Here is a 21,411-nt window from a genome sequence, read left to right on the forward strand (position 1 = left end):
GATGAGTGGCTAGGATGAGGGGACGGCAGCGTTGTCGACTAGACTCATGAAGTCCTCTTGATCGTCCTGCATGGGTGCTAGGAAGCATCATCGTGCCTAGAATTCCTACGGTTACCCCCCCAATTGAAGTTTGGTAGCTCTGTAACGCAACAAGTCATAGAATTGCTTGATGCATTGAGTGCCAGGATGAGGGGACGGGAGCATTGTAGACCAGACCCATCAAGTGCGGTTGAGGAGATGGGAGAGGAGCGGCAAGGAATGGAGAGGGGAGATCGGGAAATATGAAGGAGAGGCACACAATAAAGCTAAAGCCGATGAGTGACAACAATCATGTTGATTGTGATCCTCACTTCCCACAACACATACGAGATGGATCCTAATGTGCATTGGCCATCCATCTAGAACGGCGGTGTCTTCATTTTCGTGTGTGAATTCGTTGTGGGTGGAGAGAGCATGGTTGATGTGTGGCGTTGAGCATAGTAGTCATGTTATTGGTAATGGATTTGCTCGACAGTACTCAACCGTAAGAACCTTCATAAAGTGCATATTTCCCGGTTGTAATAAACTGATTCAATTGCAACAAATGCATTAATCAAGAATGCAGGAAGAAAAGATGAAACGAGGGTTACGGGATCTGTCTTCTCATCATACTTAAAGTTGACCATGCTCGAGAATGAAGACTTGCCGGGCTGTTGTTAAACGGTCTCCTCTCTCTTATGCTTTTGACTAGATGAAGGAGATAAGTAAATCTCGATCCTATTCTTCAATTTCAAGCAATCAACTTGCACCTAGGTAAGACATGAAAGTTTCACCACAACAGGAGGGCAAGCATGGGACTACTTTTGATGCTCCTCTTTGGGTGGTTGTGAGCATTCCAGATTTTATTGGCCAGGAGGGCAAGCATGAGACTACTTTTGATCTCCTCTTTGGGTAGTGGTGAGCATTTCAGATTTTATTGGCCGCGATGCAAGGAGGAGCAATGGTTCCTCCATAAACTGATTTAACTACTAATCACAAAAACGAATCCCCTAAACACTCACCCTCTGATAAAGCACCCATGAGGTAGTCGTGAGACTAGCTGATATGCCAAGAAGCTAAAGCAATGTTGTATAGTTGCAAGGCAAGTGTGAACACGCCAAAGATTAGAGCAATGAAAAATAGTTACAAGGCAAGTCATATGAAAGCGACAAGGCTAAGAGATTTAGAGCTACAAAATGCTACAAGGCAAAGAGTCAAAGGTCCCAAGTCACAAAGATCAATGACTACTCCTTGACACACTCATAGAGTTGACTAATCAATCAGATCCCATTGAAGTCCTCATTGGAGGCATGCATGAGCACCATATATCTTAGCATTGGGTTGAAAGTTATGCTCCTTGATGAGATTTTGTGCAATCAAGGATGGATTGGTATGATCTCCTAGCTTTGAATCCAATTCTCTCTATCAGATCATGATATCAATTGGCAAAGAGCTAAAGACAGGTTTGTAGTTCCTGGCCTCGACAAAGCTTCCGTGATGTGATTCAAGCGTAGAGGTTTCTATAAGATGGTATCAAAGACAAGGTGTAAGCAGAAGGAAAAGTAAAGGATGCAATCAAACGGACGTGCAGTAGCCAAATTTTTTTGTACAAATGTGTACCATCTCATCCACTCTCCTAGATGGACTAGGATGATTACTTCAGGCGGAATGGTAGGCAGAATGGTTCCACACAGACTTGCACCCTGGCAACATCTTGCTCAAGTTTACTCCAAATGGTGTATGTTGTGTCAAGATCATTAATTGGAGAATGGCATAAGACATTTCAGAGGAGCACAAAATGGCTTTCAAAAAAATGAAGCAACTACAAGACGAGAGTTTAGAAGACTAGCAACAACAAATTTTGCATCACGAGCAAGACCATGCTGGAAAACAATGGGTTGCACGAGTCACAAGTTTTTGGGAGTTCCGGTCCACAATTCGTTTTATCTGCCCTTGGTTGGATTATTACCAAAATCATGCAATTTTTCTTTGATGCCGATTTATATTCACCATGCACTTTTGAGTAAAATTTCACCTAATAAGATATTGGTAGACAACCATTTGGAGAGGCTTACACTCGCAAAAACTCCGATGTTTGGTTGTGATGGGGCCCATTGAATTGATTAACCTTGCTCTAATAGCTTGCGGAGTAGTCAATTGTAATAGAAGGATGATGTTCAAAAATCACATTTTGAGTCTCAATTTTAAGCCTATTTAGCCTACTCCCCTAAAACTTGCAACAACCATGTAACATTATCATGCATCACAACTCTCATGCAGTCCTGAGTATACAAGGTCCTATGGGCACGCAGCATTGGAAATTTATATGCAATACAAACATAAGAAATTTGATAATCAGGGCACAAAAGTCCACAATAATGTGAGTTAAATCCACACTAGCACCTATCAAAGTGAGTTTCAAGAGGTGCAATCGAAACAATCTGCCAGACTTAGGTTTGAGCCCAAGATCTACTCTTTATATTAATAAAACTTAAACCCCAGAAACAGCTTTCAAAATAACTATACGTATACAACCTCTCAAAATAATATGATTCAGTGATACGGCCAAATAAACAAAGCTTCGTGTCTTGTGTATGTTATGGACCAATATTCACTGGACCAAGGGGCTTTGGACTGCAATTTCTGCAGAAGGCCACAAAAGACATGCACAGTCCTTACACGAATAATAAGCTTCTGCTTTACAATTCAGTGACAGCACTAAGTTGTTTTTTCCCTCTGGTTGGTCTTTTTACTGTTGAGCACACTGCACCCTTGGTCCACTTGCTGCTTCCTCTTCCTCTTCATATGCTTCATGAGCATGCTGCTGTTTCCTCCTCATCTCATCCTCAATATTCACGTCTTGCAGAATCGTTTCTTCACATTCATCCAGTTCCATGTCAGTCATTCCATTGGAGGGCCTTGGGGGCAAATTTTGTTCCAAAGCTTGGCACTGTTCCTGAGAAAGACTACCAGATTCTGGGAAATCCACTGAAAAATGAATGTACAGTTTTCCTTTCATAAACGGCCTCTGATAGAGAGGCATTCCTTCATCATTTATGGCCTTGAATTGACCTGCCATATACAAACCACCAATTAGAGCTTCAGACTAAAGCACCTTCAAATCCAGGGAGCTGAAAAAAACATTGACATAGAATTGCACTACACAGCAATAATAAACAAACCACATCCATGAGTCAGACATCAACATATACACATGCTTCCCTCAATAAAATAATAAAGATGTTACAGAGAACATGCTCAAAGAGCATCCGACCGTCCCACCCCATGGGACATGCAATGACAGCTGCATGAACTCTATGAGCATCCATCACAATTTCTTTGTTGACTGTGAGTTCCAGTTCTTTAGACTCCCCAACCTTCCAATTTGAGACATACCCTTCGACATGCACACCCTTTTACTAAAAATTAAGCCATGTCAGAAACATGTCCAAGTCCTTTAGCGCTGGGTCCAACACTCCATCCAGTAACGCATGCCGAGTACTCAGTTGTCAATCACAGTAACATTGGCATGCATTGGGCTGTCCCAGCAGTTATGTCATTGAGATGTCAGTAAAGCTCCATATGAAAAGAAATTTCAAGAAAACCAGCTAATGCAATAAAAATTAAGTCGGATTTTGAATTTTTGTCCCTATAATGGGCTGACATTTGCCTTGTTAGAAATTAGTGGTAGGTTGCTTGCTTAGGCCAACACTATACCACAGCAGAAGATTCACCCCGAAATCACAAGATACTAGTGCAGAACACAACACAAATGTGAGAGGGCGATAAAGACGTATATCCAAAACATAAAGATACGTACTAAAAGTTCTGCAAACAATCCCTGAGGTAAGGTATAAAAACGATGCTCTGTCTTGCTGCACCCTCTGTAGGAAACTCTTCCTCTTTGCCACACACCTCTGTGATCGCTATCAGTAGCTGCTCAAGGCTGAGCACTACCTTGCAAAAGTTCTGCTCTGCAGATGAACGCAGACAAAGCTCTCTATGCTGCACCCTTATGCTCTCCTACTGGGAGTTGGATGTGCTGGACTTGTTCTCCTGCAAGAACACTTCCTGTATGTAATATTGATGATGTAGATCCTGAGCTTAATGCTGCAGTCCTGCCCTCCACAATGCTCTCCAGCAGGTGCTGTTCTACAGGCTGGAGTGTACAAAGGATGCTCAGTTATGCCACCATCAGTGAATGCTACAAGAGACTACAGGGGAGGGCCATGATCTGGCCGATCTGACAGACTGCCGACTAGTTTGTGAGTCTGTATATTCTACCAACCTGAGGAAACCTCTGCCCCGACCTGATCTGCTCCTCATAGCCCGACCCTGTCTACAAAACATCACTAAGCAACCAACTAGCCTTGCCTATAAAAAGGCCTTCTGCCGCAACCCCTCTTACTTACTCTGCTACGCACTCTTTCAGCTCATGTGTACCTGCTGTACCTGCTTCTGAACAGCCCAGGTACCTTGACCTAACAGTAAATCTAGGTGCTGCCCATATGGCAGCCATGTTGTTGCCCACATGGAAGCCTCACCCCCACTCCCTACAAATCTCATGAGGTGTCAAACCCCTGAGCCCTGCTCATTTTGGGGCTCACAGGTGGGGCATTGACCCTATTTCTACAACATACCTCATTTCACATCTAGCACACTTTGACATGCAAATTGATACTTGAGGTGGAATTTACCTTTATATAAGAGCTGACGCAGTTTTTTTAGGTATTATATTTCACATGCCTCATGTGGAAGAGAAGCTCAGCAGTTCAATAAATTCTCCAGTCAGAAAGTTCACATGAAAATTGACAAGTGGGAGATGAAGGAAGGGCAAGCGATGCAAAGCTTTCACTGATCTTTCACATCATGAGAGAACGACTTTTAGCTGAGCAATATAAGGAGTGTTGTGCAAGTGAAAAGTCTTGATATATGGAGGATAAGAACAGGAGATTCAGTCTCCTGTGGGAATTCGCCACAGCCTGTCTGAATTTGTGATTCCTATCTAGCATCTTCTTTGTACAACTGCTGCACTTTCCTTTTATGACGCAATCCGCATTTGGAATATACCTAGATGAATCCAGGAACATTCCCAAACTCATTCTCTAAAAACACAACATAGTGCAGTTTCAATCTCACAATAGTCATAAGATTGAAAACCATGTACTCCATCGCGCATAGCAAGGAATAGCTACTATGACATCCCCACTGACGTCATCAGCGCCCCGTAACGGGGGTAGACAATAGTATAAAAATATGCTCACACATACAAATCCACACACCCACACATACTTAAGCATCCATTTATATTGTAACAAAAGGTGATCCTTACTCAGTCATTTTAGCCTGGTAGGTTCTTTTAAATTGATTTGTAATTGAGTAGCATTTAAGTGGGAAACCAAATGTTGCCACGTGGCATCCTAGGGAGGCTATCCCATAAGTCATGTTGCTATTGTTGCTAGACCCAAAACTAAAAAATGGGGGGGGGTTTCCTTACTGTTGTACACATTCATTCATGATTTGCAATCTAGTCCACCTTTCCAGCTGAGCCTACATTGCTCTTGGCTGTCTTGAACTAGGACTTGTATCCTAGCCTAAGAAATTCCCTTCCTAGCCTGTTGCTAGTGCAGCCCATCACTAGTTGTGGTTCTACATTTAATTCCAGGTACCAATATGAATTTGCATATGAATTTCATGCTGTTCTTTCCCTTTGTTACTATCTACTGTTACTCCTGCTTGCTTAGGCTGTGGAAGTAGAGTTAAACTAGGAGGCAGCAGGCTAGTTTCTCTACATTGGTATCAGAGCCCTTTTTGAGGGAATTTTGTGGGAAAATGTATGTTATTTGATTCTGAAAACTGGAGCACACAATCTTGAGGCCAGCAGCTACCTCTCTGCAAAATTTCATCGCAAGAAGTTGTCCCAACCATTCTCTGCCACGTGTCAGCCTGTGAGAAACCCTAATTGTCCAAGTGCTCAGATTTTGGGGCTTTTTGCATCAATGGAAAGCTCTCAATCTCCTGATCTTCCCTATGTGCTGGAATCATGAAATTATTAAGGTTTGCCAAATCTCGTCATATTTGGCTTGTTCTGGTCGCCATAGCCTCTAGGTGCTGCTCCTAAACTTTTGTGGAGATCTAAGCTCACATGGAGGAGCTATGGGCAATTTCAACTGGCTGGAATAGAAGAACTGCTGCAAAATTCAGATTTACAACTCCATTCCAGGTCAGCTTTAGTGCATATGGTCACCCAGCTCTATGGATGTAGCTGATAAAGTTTTGATAGTGATCTGAATTTTTTTAACTGAGCAATTCGAAATTCAGTTGCAACAGCAAGCGCAGGAGCCTGTAAGCAACTTTAGACAAAATTATGAGTAAACGAAGAATAAGAAATAAAAAAACTTTAGTAAGCAAAGCTAAGCTTATGTTCTCATCAATACCTAAGCATAAGCTGCCATCTAAGTTTCGAAAGCCAAACAAACAACGAAAACTTCAATAGCTAAAGAAATAAATAAAGCAAAAATAAGAATAAGAAAAGCTAACCAGGGGGAGAGAGAGAGAGAGAGAGAGAGAAGACCTCGCGAGCCTATGGGACAAAGTACCCAAATAGATATGGAATACAAGCCTCAAAGGATGAAGGAAAGGGCACGCCAGGGGTGTGTTGAGTGCTATGCTAATCTAATCTAATCTAATCTAATCGTTCATGCGCGCGCGTGCATGCATGCGTGCATGCGTGCGTGCGTGCGTGTGTGTGTGTGTATGTATACATACGTACATATATATGTGTGTGTGTGTGTATATGTATATGTATATGTATATGTTTGTATATATGTATATATATAAATAAATAAGGGGACACCCTGCCTGGGGAGGGGTCGTCCTCCCATCAGAGACTCAATGCGGAATATCCATCATGCTGCGAATGGCTCATAGGTATGAGAGACGGAGATAGATGCTTCAGCATCGTGCTCCAAAAGCACGAGTACAACCTGAATATATATATATATATATATATATAGAGAGAGAGAGAGAGGCGCACACACACACACACACACACAGAGAAAGGAGGGAGGGAGGTTAAACTAGGTTAAATTTCTAGTGCAATTTTCTAATTTATGCTAGTCTATATATATATATATATATATATATATATATATATATATATATATATAGGACGGAGGGAGGTTAAACTGGGTTAAATTTCTAGTGCAATTTTCTAATTCATGCTAGTATATATATATATATATATATATATATATATATATGGCCACCGACGACACAGATATGGCACCACAACCGTGGCGGTGGATTTGCTTGTGCAGTGATCCTTGCTCTTAGGACTGGGCATTCATTTGCTGTATGACTTGCCAAGCAGTGTGGGCACTAGACATTTTCTCGCCGTGGACGCAAGCCAAGAAAATGCAGCTCAAGCAAGAGTTGCATAATGTGCAAAGAGAAAATATGAGCATCAATGACTACCATATGAAGGTAAAGAAGATTGCAGATGCACTTGCTTCTATTGGTTCGCGAGTGAAAGATGATGATTTAGTTTCTGTGCCCTTGAATGTCTAGGAAAAAATTATGCACAATTTCGGACATCCATTGCCGTCCGTGAGAATTTTCCTGATTTTAAGGAGTTGATTGCTCTTCTAATTTTTGAAGAGTAGAGAAATGGTGGTGCATCTTCTTCAAGAGGAACTTCAAAAGAAGCTGTCTTCTACTCAAATGCTGAAAGAGGTAGAGACAAAGGTAGAGCAGGCCGATTTGGAGGCCGTGGCAGAAATTACAATATGCAGCAAATTCAAGAAAACCAATCCTATGGAGGAGGACGTGGTAACTTTAGAGGCAGGGGGAGCCAAAGAGATTGTGGTGGATGGCAGAGGCTAAAATGCAAACAGCAATGTTGAATGCCACTACTGTGGTAAAATGGATCATATGGTTAAGAGCTGCTTTAAAAAGCAGAATGACATCATGACTAGAAAATTGCAACAAGGCAATTATGCATCCTCTGTTGAGATATCGAGCTCCACTCGTGATATGCCAAGGTGACCGTTGTGCATTTATGTCACCGACTTATTAGCTGCAGATGCGGTTGGTACACCGCCCATGAATAATAGCTGGATGACAGCTATCCTTATCTACTCTAGTTTGTGGCTCAGTTAGTATGCCACCTTAATTAGCTGAGTTTGGTTTGAGACCCACATATAGGGTTCTTCTATTTCTTTGTACTAGAGTTCTTTTGGCTTTCACAACTAAGATGAGGAAAACTGTTTTCAGCCTCCACCTTTGTATGTATTCCCCCATTGTGTGTGAGAAAGCCGCAAGTGAGGCTCCTTCCTTCTCTCCCACTATCTTCACATGGTATCAGAGCCTGGTTCATGATAAGGAGCTCAAGAAAGTTTCCATTGATTCTTCCTACTCTTATGTTTATCTCCTTACCACCAGTTTCTCTAATTTCTCTTAATTGTTGCTAAATTTCTCCTAATTTTTTCCTTTTTTTTCTCTAAAATTTAAATTTTCTAAAATTTTGCTAATTTTCTCTTCCTAATTTTCTAACTTTGCCTGGTTCCCTAGTTATTCTCCCTAAACAAAAAACCCCCCTCCCCCGACTGGTCCTATCCTTTCCTTCCCAAACTCACGTCCCCCCCCCCCTTTTCCATGACTTAGACTCCCTCACCTATAAAACCTCCTCCTTTATATATATACTAGCATAAATTAAAAAATTGCACTAGAAATTTAACATAGTTTAACCTCCCTTCCCCCCTTTCTCTGTGTGTGTGTGTGTGTGTGTAAAAATTTAACCTAGTTTAACCTCCCTTCCCCCCTTTCTCTGTGTGTGTGTGTGTGTGTGTGTAAAAATTTAACCTAGTTTAACCTCCCTCCCCCCTTTCTCTGTGTGTGTGTGTGTGTGTGTCTCTCTCTCTCTCTCTCTCTCTCCCTCTCTCTCTCTCTCTATATATATATATATATAAATAATATATAAGGGGACAACCTGCTTGGGAGGATTCGCCCTCAAAGACTCAATGCGAAATATCCATCATTCTATGGATGGCTCGTAGGTATGACAGACGAAGATAGCTGCTTCAGCATCGTGCTCCAGTAGCACGAGTACAACATGAATATATATATATATATATATATATATATATATAGTAGATAGATAGATAGAGAGAGAGAGAGAGGGAGGGAGAGGATAAACTAGGTTAAATTTCTAGTGCAATTTTCCACCATCCCTAACAAGACAAGGAAGGAAGCAAGGGCGAGGATGGGGCAACAACTAATACTAACACAAGGAAACAAGGATGAGAGAGAGAGAGAGAGTGTGTGTGTGTAAGAGAGAGAGAGAGAGACACACACACACATACCTTACCAATCTTACAAATTAAATTTTTTATAAAACAAGCAACAAAACTAGACCTTTATGTGTGTGTATGTGTATGTGTGTGAGAGAGAGAGACACACACATACACACATACATACCTTACCACCATAGATAGGTCCGTACGCGTACAAATGGTTTTTTCATACACGTACCATATGCCCGTACGTACGGTATTCCGTACATGTCTTTTTGGAGGGACAAAAAAATCGAGATCCCAACCTTAAAAAAACGATTTTGATGCATTTTCATTTCCGCACGCCATACTGTCACACTTCCTGCCTCGCTAGTATAGCCGACTCGCCCCTACCTTCAATTGTACGGCCGACCTTGCTCTCCATATGGCCTATATAAGCAGCCCTTTGCTCTCTTCTTCAACACACAGTTCCCAACTACCACTCACTGCTTAGGATTCAAGATCAACCCTTCACCTCCGTCCTCAGTCCTTGTGCTGTGTGTAGCCCCTGCAAATGGAAAGACAAAAAGGACCAGAATGGAAATTTGTAGAGGTGTTAAAGCCTTTGGAAAAGGGCCAGTACACTTGTAAATGTAAATACTACCCTCATACATGGGATAGAGAACCGATCCGCATAAGGGCACATTTTCTTGGGCTTGGGGGATTGGGGGTTGAGAAGTGTACCACTCCTCTCGAAAATGTGAAAGATACTTGTAGAAGATTGCACGCAAAGGTAGCTCTAAAAACAGCTGCAAAACAGCTTGATGCAAATGTGGCTGATTTGGGGGATGCCTCGGTGAGTGAAAATGCATCTGCCAGTGCATATAAGCCAAAACAAAAGAAATAAAAGATGTCAAAGGGAGCCTTGGCCAAGGCATGGGAGTCACAGGCACGGAAGGATGCATACATTGCTCTCCGTCATTCTTTCTTTGCTGAAGATATTCCTCATTGGAAGGCGAGGAGCCCTAATTTTTTAGAGATGGTTCGGGTCATTGACCAAGTTGGGCCTACCTTCAAGCCTCCATCCTAGGGATGAAATGGAGGGAAACATTTGGGACTCACGCACCAAAATTTGCAGCAGTTAGCTATTCGAGTGCTCTCGCAAGGCACATGTGCTTCTCCTTGAGAGAGAAATTGGAGCACATTGCTTCCAAAGAATGCCGAGAAATTAGCATACATCCATACTAATTTGTGTCTCATCTCTAAAATCAAGGAAAGGGGATTTGAGAAGATAGAAGTGACCCTAGAAATGATCAACAAAGAAGAAGGATTATAAGAGGCTTCTCGCTTTGAAGGCAAATACCGAGGGAGAAGACATTGCAGCCCCTATTGTTGCACTTGCAGCCTCAAGAAGGATGGATGTTGCTGCAGCTTCAAGCAGATCTAATCTTTTGGAGTCCCATGGCGAGGCAGATGAGGATGATAGTGATGAGGACGAGGATGAGGAGAGTGCACGCATTGATGCACATGATGATGAGGATGAGGATGAGCAAGAGGATGAGGATGAGGATGAGGATGGGGATGAGGATGAGAATGAAGATGAAGATGAAGATGAAGATGAAGATGAAGATGAAGATGAAGATGAAGATGAAGATGAAGATGAAGATGCAGCTTCAGGCTTGAGCCTCATCGGTTATGATTCGTGAATTGTCATGCATTTCAAGCTTTATTTCTGGGCTGTGGCAACTTTTTCTTTATGATGTTTTGCCTTTCATGTTTTGGTGGTTACTAGTACGGTGTACCTACTTACTTTGATCATGATGTTTTGGTGTAGTATATGATTGATATGATTCTATCATTTGACACTATGTATCAAAATCTAGAATGCAGATGACTATCGCATCCACTCTCTGGAGGCTGGTGTCTTTCATGGAATGATGAATCATGACTCATGAGTGATAACTTTAAAATTAATACAAGTTTCAAGTTTCAAGCTGAAAGTTTAATACCTCTATGTCAATTTAATGTGTACAATCTATATTTTTCTGAATTTTTTGGGGTAAAATTAGGGTCACATATGTTTCAGCCCCAAGGGCTGAACCATACTCCAATCATACTTCTGTACTCATATGATGTATGCGTATGGTAACATATGGAAAAAACATTGCTTACCACAAGATATAGAACGAGCAACAAAACTAGACCTTTGTGTGTGTGTGTGTGTGAGAGAGACAGACACACGCACATACACACACACAAACACATACATACCTTACCAATCTTACATATACCTTTGTAAGACTAACTAGAATATGTCCAATCATACAAATTTAGATTTTTTATTGTTCCAAAGACAAAAAATCTACACATTTAAAAAAAAAAAGAGAAAACGAAAGAGAAGAAAAAAGAGGTAAACAAAAACTTTTAGAAGGAAGACGTACTTAAAATTTTTATAAAACAAGCTACAAGACTAAGACTAGAATATATCAAATCATACAAATTCAGATTTACTTGATCCAATGTCCAAAATTATAAACTAAACACGTAAGGGTAGAAAATAAAAACCAACCTAAGAGCTAAAAAGACTCGTATTGTATGACTCGTATCTGTCTGCAATGTAAAGCTCACACAGTGCAGTCATCAGAAGCCATTGATGATATCGGGAGAAGCTATATTGGGTTGCCAACAAGCTAAAAGGCAATCTTTCTTGCTACTCCCAATTTGTTGGACTTGTTTGCTTTGGGATAATAGACACAGCACATACATGAACATCCTAAATGAAACTCGAGCTCTGGAGATACTATTCAATATACCTTTGTAAGACTAGAATAAGTCCAATCATAAGAGAAACTTAAGCCCTCCAAATACTATTTAGAACAAGATGAGGTTTCTATCAACAGATATGGCCCATATCTATCCGCAATGTAAAGCTAACACAATTCAGTCACTAGAAGCCACAGAGAAATATCGAGAGCTATAGTTATGTATTTTGGACCTAAAACTTGCTATTCAAATTGTCAAAGAAGCTGCCACCAAAGCTTGACAAGATCTAGAAAAGGTGGGGTTATGAAACCATCTCAATTTAAGAAATAAGGCACAATTTGTATGAGGGACCAGCAATTGGAAGGTAGATGGGCGAGAGAATCAAGGCCAAATGATGAGCTACATGGATGGAGTAGCAAGCTGAAGGGTGAGTAGTTTGAGTGTGGAAAAGTTGGCTCTTAGCAGTTCCTCAACACTCTCCACCATTTCTAGAAAGGGGTGGCACACGTGACACAACTAGCCCAACTCCCACGTTTTTAGTAAAGTTTTTAAAAGAATGAGCCACAACTCATCCTACTTAAGCTCTATTGTCCACCCTTTAGCAACGTGAAAGGTGGCCATGCAACTATCACTAGGCCTTGCATGTCAGTGCGTATTCACGTGCCCCACAAATCGAGGCATGCCATTACTTTCAAGAGCATGCATGACGACTCCTTTTGTGCATGGACAGTTCTAGCCCCGCACGTCAATGCTATGCATGCCGCATGCATAGCTGCCACTTGTCAAAAAGAGGCATGTAGAAGCCATGCCCGTGCATGCATGCAGTACAAATCACCCCTCCGTGGCTTACATGTCACCCACATGGCTTCTAGACATGCAACCTCAAATGTCCATGCACAAGGATTTCGAAACTTCTACCTTTAGCGCATATACCTAGATGAATCCAGGAACATTCCCTCATCCTCTAAAAACACAACATAGTGCAGTTTCAATCTCATGATAGTCACTCACAAGGTTGAAAACCATTAACTCCATCATGCATAGCAAGGACTAGCTACTATGACATCCCCACTGACATCATCAGCGCCCAACAGTGGGTGTAGACCATAGTATAAAAATATGCTCTCACACATACAAATCCACACACCCACACATACTTGAGCATCCATTTATACAAAGTCTTTGTACTGAGTTTCTGCCGGCACTCCGGAGGTGAAGGGCAGACTCAGCCATGATGAAGGCTAGCACTAAAGGAGAAGGCTAGTCAAAAGGTAGTCCAAAATCTCTTCATTCAAGCTACAACTGCTTGTGAAGTCTAAACATTTTCATTTTAGTCTCTCCCCAACGAGCATCTAGATCTAGCTGATAGGGCAACGCACCACTTAAGATAGAAAGAATTATCACAATACCAGCAAGCCGCAACTTGGACGAAAACTTCACAAGGTGAAATTTGCATGTCCGCTAATACGGCAGAAGCATATACCTAGATGAATCCAGGAACATTCCCAAACTCATCCTCTAAAACACAACATAGTGCAGTTTCAATCTCATGATAGTCACTCACAAGGTTGAAAACCATTAACTCCATCATGCATAGCAGGGACTAGCTACTATGACATCCCCATTGACGTCATCAACGCCCAACAGTGGGTGTAGACCATAGTATAAAAATATGCTCTCACACATACAAATCCACACACCCACACATACTTGAGCATCCATTTATACAAAGTCTTTGTATTGAGTTTCTGTCGGCACTCCGGAGGTGAAGGGCAGACTCAGCCATGATGAAGGCTAGCACTAAAGGAAAAGGCTAATCAAAAGGTAGTCCAAAATCTCTTCATTCAAGCTACAACTACTTGTGAAGTCTAAACATTTTCATTTTAGTCTCTCCCCAACGAGCATCTAAATCCTCGTTGCCTCATGCAAATGGCATGCATGCAAGGCAAGACACGCGCATGTCAAGTTAGACATCTTCTTCTTCCAAACATGACCCATGCATGGCCATTATTGACAGAGATACCAAAACAATTAGGCGACCAGCAAAGACTAGCTGATCCCCATCTAGATATACCGAGCTAATTAGGCGACCAGCAAAAACTAGCTGATCCCCATCTAGGACACACATAACGAGACAATTAGGCGACCAGCAAAGACTCGCTGATCCCCATCTAGAGCATGATTGGTCCAGCCTATGCGCAATCATCAGCTGCACAAAACAGGCTGCCATAGTGTACAGGAACCACAAAAACGGCCCCGCACCATCCCCAAAACAGGCTAATGATCATCTGTCGTAGCTGTTTTCTAACTCAAAACAGCAGGGAACAAGCTCTACATTCAAATTGCAACAAAATCGCCTTTCCCCTCAAAGCAAAAGCGCGAATTTGTACCCAAAACACCCTTTTCACAAGCTGTTTGGCTCAAATTCGAGCTAGAATGCTCCTCTGAATCAGCTCCTCAGATGGAATCCTGCTCCTTTTTACACTCCTAGGGATCCAATCCATCTACAATCTCCATTCTAACTCTTGGAGTTTCCAACCCTCATGAAAAGATGAAGCAAAGATTGGAGCCCAATCACCCTCTCTCGGGATAAATCGGCATCAACCATGAGAGGTTTGCTGCAATCAAGCAACCATGAATCATATATATGATCACATCCACAATGAGTTTGCACAAACGAAACGCAAGAAAAGACATCATCCAAGAAGAGAATTGGAGTGGCTTTGATACAAACTGAAACATGCACTCAAGCACAGGTTAGCTAGGCCTATACCCAGATATATAGCTTTGTAAGACTAGAATACCTTTGCAACCATGAATCATATATATGATCACATCCACAATGAGTTTGCACAAACGAAACGCAAGAAAAGACATCATCCAAGAAAAGAATTGGAGTGACTTTGATACCAACTGAAACATGCACTCAAGCACAGGTTAGCTAGGCCTATACACAAATATATACCTTTGTAAGACTAGTATAAGACCAATCATACAAATTTATACTATACCCGAATATAGTGTAAACTTAACCTTGGAGTTATTTAAATCTAAGGGACCTCTTTAAATGGGTCATGTGCTAGGACCTAACCTCATTCTAATGCTAGCTCATCATATGTCCTGAGGAAGACATGACATATATAGACTCAAATTTGTAGCACTAGAGGTTTGGTCACCTTGCTGAGCCATAAAAATGTTGAAGCACAGGATGGTCAATGGACTCCCAAGGATATCCAAATGGGAAAATCCAAGGCCGAGACATAAGTTGGTAAAAGTTGGTAAACTTTTAAGGGTTTTTGAGGATGCTAAAATGAAGATGACACACGAAGAGGAAATACAAGGTATTAACACCTGAACACCATCATAGTTTATCTACATCATCCTTGGTTGCTTATGACTATCATTATCAACTTGGGCTATCGCAGAGGACAGAATTGGGAGAGCGCATGTAAAGCTAAAAACAGCTAGAAAGGTACAATGGAGCTCATAGGCAACAGATTCAATGTTTAATGAGAATCCGAACACTTAGAGCATGACACATTCATGGAGTGGGTTCTCCAGACAAAGATCAATAGGTGTACAAAAGATATACAAACAAATTTTGACCAGCTCTCTTGAAGATATAGAAGAGCAAGCATGAAATATCTTGGTGGTTCATATCAAAGTGAGGAAATTAATTGTTTCAATATTAATAACATGGAGAACTTGAGAGTGTGGAAAAAGGATAGAAGATGTTTTGGTGCAGAAGAAGATAAACCAAAGTTCAGAAAGAATATTAAGCCCAACCTGATCCAACTCTCTTAAGCAATAAGTCAAAATGCCTAAAAATCCCGCCGCGAAAATTTCAAAATTGATAAAATGAGGGAAGCCTTCTTTTACATGATGGAGTTGTTTTGAGATAGCACTAGCAATAAGAACTTATGAGAGTCCATAATTTAAAAGAAAAGGTGAGCTATGGCACACCAATGCAAATCATATCAAATTGTTCGACTACACATAAGACAGCCCAAAGGTACAACTAGGAAACATAACATCAAGAGAGTGACGTCAATTGCTTGAAAAGTACAATCAGCAAGCATTCCACTAGGTGGACAATTTTAACAATTAAAGGCAGTCTTTTTTCCACACAATAGAGAGCAAAGAAAAAACATTGAAATGATGAAGGCTTGCAGACCTGGCTTCACTATCTCCCCAGGTGCTGACTTAATCAGTAGTTGCCGGCCATCAAGATGTGTAAGTATGAATTGGAAACCACATAAAGCCTCCGTGAGGTTTAATGTATGCTCAACAAAAAGGTCATCACCCTTTCTTTTAAATTTTGCATGCTCTTTCAGTTGCAAGACAAACACGATATCACCAGTGACAGTATCAGGCTGCAAAACCAGATCTCTTTTCAAATGTTATTCACAGAAGTATCAAGCACTTGTCAGAGTGCCCCATCGAAACTGCTATAATCTGCAAAATCCAAACTTACAGCCTCATCAGCTTCACCAGGAAATGTGATCTTTTGACCAAGTTGCATTCCCTTCTCAACATGTACCTCGAGCACCTTCTTATCTTGGACAACCTTCTCACCTTTACATTGAGGGCATTTGTCTTTTTCGCTGATTGTTTCCCCTGTATAGAAAGGTTAAATCTCCTTAGTGACTGTAATTAAAGCTCCAGGACTACTCGCAAATCTTTCAGAACATACCAGACCCTTTACAGTCAGGACAAACGTGCTGCATTTGTTGTATCATGCTGGGCCCAAGCTGTCTGATTGAGACCTTCATGCCCGATCCTTGACAACCAGCACATTTCATGGAGGATCCGGTTTTCGAGCCCTTGCTGCAAACATAAAGCCCTTCAGCACCCCACGAAGACGACTCTATCCGAACAAAGCACTAAACCCTGGAACTGGAGATCGAAGGATTTGCGAGAGACGAACCCTTTACACTTGGGGCAGAGAACATTTCTAGACAGGGAGAGCTTCTTAGTGGTGCCATTATACAAATCTTCAAGCGAAACTTTGAGAGGATGAACGACGTCCTCCCCACGCCTCTGTCTGCGGCCACCACGACTGCTGCCGCCTGCAAAGAGAGGGTTGAACGATGGAGTCGCGGCTACGGCGATGCATATGAAAAAGGGGCAACGGATCGAGAGTACCTCCGCCAAACGGACTAGCACCCCCGAAGAAGGACTCAAATATGTCGAAAGGATTGTGACCGCCGCCCCCGCCGCCCATCCCTTCTTTGATGGCATCTTCTCCGTATTGGTCATAAATCTCCCTTTTCTCAGGATCGCTCAGGACCTCGTAAGCTTGAGCCAGTTCTTTGAACTGAAGGATTACCGAGGGAGAAATTCAAGACCAAGCACGCCCTAGGAAACCCTAGAAATCAGAGAGAGAGAGAGGCGAACGAACCTTCTCGGGATCACCGCCTTTGTCGGGGTGGTTCTTGATGGCGGCCTTGCGGTAGGCCTTCTTGAGCTCATCAGGGGAGGCGGTTTTGGAGACGCCAAGGATGTCATAATAACGGGTGTTGTCGCTCTTTTTGGGGGCACGACCGAACATGATGGAAGAGAAGGGAGGAGCGAAGAGGGAGAAGGGAAGTGAAGAGCGAAGCTACAGGCTATGGCGATGAAAAAAACTAGGGTTTTGGCTGTGGCGATGGCGAAGTTCTCTGCTGTTGAGAGCCACACACAGCAAAACAGAGAAAGACCAAAGTCGTTATGCCCCCGCCCCCCCCTTCTCTTTGCTTTCACACGCCCTCCTAGCCGTCCGATCTTCCATCGGACGTATCCATTTTCTTTTCATCATTTTTTTCACACCCCTCCTCGCATTTTTGGGGATTCGCAATATTCAATTTATGAAATGAAAAGATTTGTGGCACGCACCCTTTCCTACATGGAGCATGTAAATAGAAACTTGAAATTGAACCTCACTCCACACATTTTATCAAAATTTCAAAGAAAGCAGAGAATGAGTATACATATCAACATGAGGCACGACAGAGAGTCTCTAGGACCCTATCCTCCCTGCAAATGTCAGGGGTGGTAGTTTTTTATTGACTTAACGATGCCCAAATTGCCTGTGCATTTTAGGAGTTGAGGTACAACAAATACATGAATAAGGCGACACTCACAAAGCTCATAACTTATCTGTTGGGATATCTCAAGGTGTATGCCTCAGGCACACCTTGGTTTCTATGTGTGAGTGCTAGAGGCACAGTTAGGTGCCCACAAGCACAGTTAGGTGGTGGAAAGCCACATAGGATGATTGAGAGAATCTAGGAGCAGATTGAGGAGTTGATTACTTGGCCAGCACTAGGACGTTTTTTCAAATTCTAAAATCCTGTGCTTCCACATGGCACAATATACACCCTTAGATTTAAATTCTGAAAGCCCAAAAGCTTTGAAAGCTTTTGAAAAGCCATCTGCGTAAAAAGCCAAGCTTTGAAAGCTTTTGAAAAGCCATCGGTAAAAAGCCAACTGCACGTTTAAATATAGGCGAAACATACCGCTTGTCTATTAAATCCCGGTTATGGTCTTCCTTCGTTTCTCAGCTTCATAGCCTGTGTTGGCTTCGTGTTGCTCGGGTGAGCTCGTGAGATGGAGTCGTTCGGAGGCACTCTGTAGTTCTACGCGTATTTGTGTGTTGTAGCAGTGCGTACCCTCGGCTTGGTCAGCGGCTGGCTATTGGGCAAGGTTCTCCTGGCTGCGTGGTTCTGGAGGCGAGGTAGTGGATCTCAGCCCTATGGTATCTCCTTTGTAGGTGCCTGCCTCAGTGGTTTATGCTTCGGGCGGTCTCTTTGGACGTGCATAGTTCGATGGAGTCGTTCGGTGGCACTCTGGAGTTCTACGCGTATTTGTGTGTTGTAGCAGTGCGTACCCTCGGCTTGGTCAACGGCTGGCTATTGAGCAAGGTTCTCTTGGCTGCGCGGTTCGATCATCATCCTCTCCCTTTAGTTATTAGTTTTTCTTTAGTTTTCATGCTATCAATCCTTCTTTCTCCCTGCTACTCTCTCGACCTTCTTCTGCGGCTGGTTTGATTTATGATGCCAAGCCGAGCTGGGCTTCGTATAGCCAAGCCAAAACTTTGATATACGCTCCGAGGGCATGATAGCATCGCGGGTTTCATGCACGGAGAGCTGGAGTGAGATTGCCCGGTAGACTCTAGTGCCCTTTTCCCTACCTCTACCTCCTCTTTTCGACTAAGGCATACTACTGATTTTGGCGATGAGCGTTTTGGCTTTCTTCGCGACAGTCTTCTTCATTCCTGTAGTTTTGACTCCGAACACAAGAACTTCCTTATGTTTCAATCAACCAATTCTGCAAAGAGTTTCCTCTTCGAGCTTTCCTCACTGTGAGTGATAGAAGAGACTTTAAGTAGCTCACATAAAGATACGATAGAAGAGCTCGAGCTCAGTCCCAACATAATGATGCGAAACCAACAACATGAACATATATATCTGCGAGTTCCTACATCCCAGCAGACTGGATTAACCAAGTCCAAGAAGAATGTTCCACGTCTTACTAGGATGCCCGGAAGTGTGGCTATGCCTCTACCTGTTCCAAGATTTTAAGCCTTCCCATAGACAATCTAGAACTAGAGCTGCTTCCGATCTGGAAACTTATTCAGCCATTTTCATTAGATTATAGAAGGGGAACGGGAGTTAAGCAGAGCAGCCTTGTGTTGTATTGAATCGTTTCTTGAGAGAAAATTTGCAAGTCCTAATATTATCAATGTTTACGAGCTCTTTCTAACGCTACGATTGTGCCTGACGTATCAACCATCAACACTTCCACAGCTCCTGAGAAAGCAATTACTGCCGTCTGAAAACGTAGTTGACATCCTAATCTCTAAAGTGAATCTGTTGTCAAGCATGATCAATCCAAATGGTCATTTAGCTTGGGAGTTCAGAATAACGCACTTATGTTATGCGTGACGCTTAAAGTTCAATCTGTTCTCCTCCATCTCTCAAAGTTGGCACAGTTCACTTCATTTTCCTTCTACATCCTCCTAATGAAGCTTCGTTGGCAGTTCTACCTTATCTCTTGATGGAACTTGATGCAATGGAGGAGGTATGGCGGCAACCTTCTAGGGAGAGTTGCCTATTTAATTCATTTTCCTGATGTTTCTTCAAACGAATTCCTTGTCGTCTTTCTGTAGTCCCGCAACTCAAGGACGCGATCAATTCCAAGCATCTTGGGCTATGTGATCAACTATAGCTCATGATCCACGGCTATATGCTTAATTGTGCAGGGCTTTTACTGTGTGATCAATTGTAGCAGATAATGTCCAACAGTCCAACGTTGTCTCATCAATTACAGCTAATGATCTTTATCAGCTACATAATCAACTTCAGCGGATGATGTTCTTCAGCCTATTCCATTATTTATTAGCAAAACAGAGAATGTTGCCGGTAGTGGAACTGAGCCTCCGAGAGATAGATATCAGCACACGGACGATGTCTGACGTTGGATTGTGTATAGCTTTTGTGCTAGAATTTATCATCTTTAGGAAATTGCACATATGCTAACCAACATATCCAAACATGCAAAACACGAGGAATGCATATTGACTAATCATATTTGTTTTTCAGATTCCAACATTCCAGCAAAGAAATAGGCGACTTCTCGTCGAGCTGTGGACGTCACAAAGGACACTCCACGTAAGTAGAATGTACGGTCATTTCAATTCTGAAATGTTTCTGCACCGTCTGTTGCTCTGGTCCGCATTAATGCGCTACACCTCCAACACTGGAGGTGACTATTCGAAACGGGGGGATGGCACGTTCCCCTATGATATATAATTTTTGGAGAGACACATGCCGGCTCTCCACCATACATTACGTATGGTTTTTTTTTTTTAACACCTCATCTTGAGCACGCACACTTCTTCGCACATTCTGTTTTCGCAAGGGAACATTACATTTGCTTGGTTCGACCAACATACTAATCATGTTTGCAACACTTTTGTTTTGGAGATGTTTGCAGCCTCCAAACGAGTATCTTCTCCTAAAGGTACGCACAACAAAATGTATTTGCTTGATTCAAGTTATTTTATCAATTCTTTCACCTTCTAAAGATAGAGGTTCAGTCCATTTTGTTTTTCCTGTTGCATTTAGACAAAACCACGTGAGTGAAATTGTAGCAAAGTTTCGGATGCTTTTTATTATTAATCCCTGTAGGTGTTTAAACCCGAACATAAGACATCGATTCATGTCACGATGTAGAAATGACCACCGGAAACTCCTTCGAACATGACCATTCGTCAACGCTCAGAGCAGCCAGAGGTCGAGCTATTCAACTTGATATAACATCAAGAAAGATGTCCTTGAGGCCAGCTACGTCATCGTGGTTGACCATCGCAGATAGA

The 21,411-nt window shown here is 42.2% G+C and overlaps 1 protein-coding gene across 1 annotated transcript; it reads right to left on the bottom strand.

The window, feature by feature from the left end:
- Positions 1 to 2,511: 2,511 nt before the first annotated feature.
- LOC147883397 (dnaJ protein homolog) lies at positions 2,512 to 17,763 on the bottom strand. Its single transcript, XM_087399217.1, has 7 exons — positions 17,455 to 17,763; positions 17,199 to 17,370; positions 16,981 to 17,122; positions 16,747 to 16,880; positions 16,528 to 16,670; positions 16,228 to 16,426; positions 2,512 to 3,090 (listed from the first exon to the last, which is right to left on the bottom strand). Exons 1-7 carry the CDS (start codon positions 17,602 to 17,604, stop codon positions 2,768 to 2,770), a joined length of 1,263 nt encoding a protein of 420 aa, XP_087255343.1. The 5' UTR covers positions 17,605 to 17,763; the 3' UTR covers positions 2,512 to 2,767.
- Positions 17,764 to 21,411: the final 3,648 nt, after the last annotated feature.

The sequence above is a fragment of the Dipteris shenzhenensis genome, chromosome 28, assembly GCF_047967505.1.
Source record: "Dipteris shenzhenensis isolate YYH24624 ecotype China chromosome 28, Dip_SZ_1.0, whole genome shotgun sequence".
Classification (NCBI taxonomy): domain Eukaryota; kingdom Viridiplantae; phylum Streptophyta; class Polypodiopsida; order Gleicheniales; family Dipteridaceae; genus Dipteris; species Dipteris shenzhenensis.

Coding starts and splice junctions, on each gene's coding strand:
- LOC147883397 (XM_087399217.1), bottom strand. CDS start 17,604: ATGTTCGGTCGTGCCCCCAAAAAGAGCGACAACACCCGTTATTATGAC. Junction 16,671..16,746: donor TCCTGACTGTAAAGGGTCTG/GTATGTTCTGAA, acceptor CTTTCTATACAG/GGGAAACAATCAGCGAAAAA. Junction 3,091..16,227: donor TGGGGAGATAGTGAAGCCAG/GTCTGCAAGCCT, acceptor TGTATATGGCAG/GTCAATTCAAGGCCATAAAT.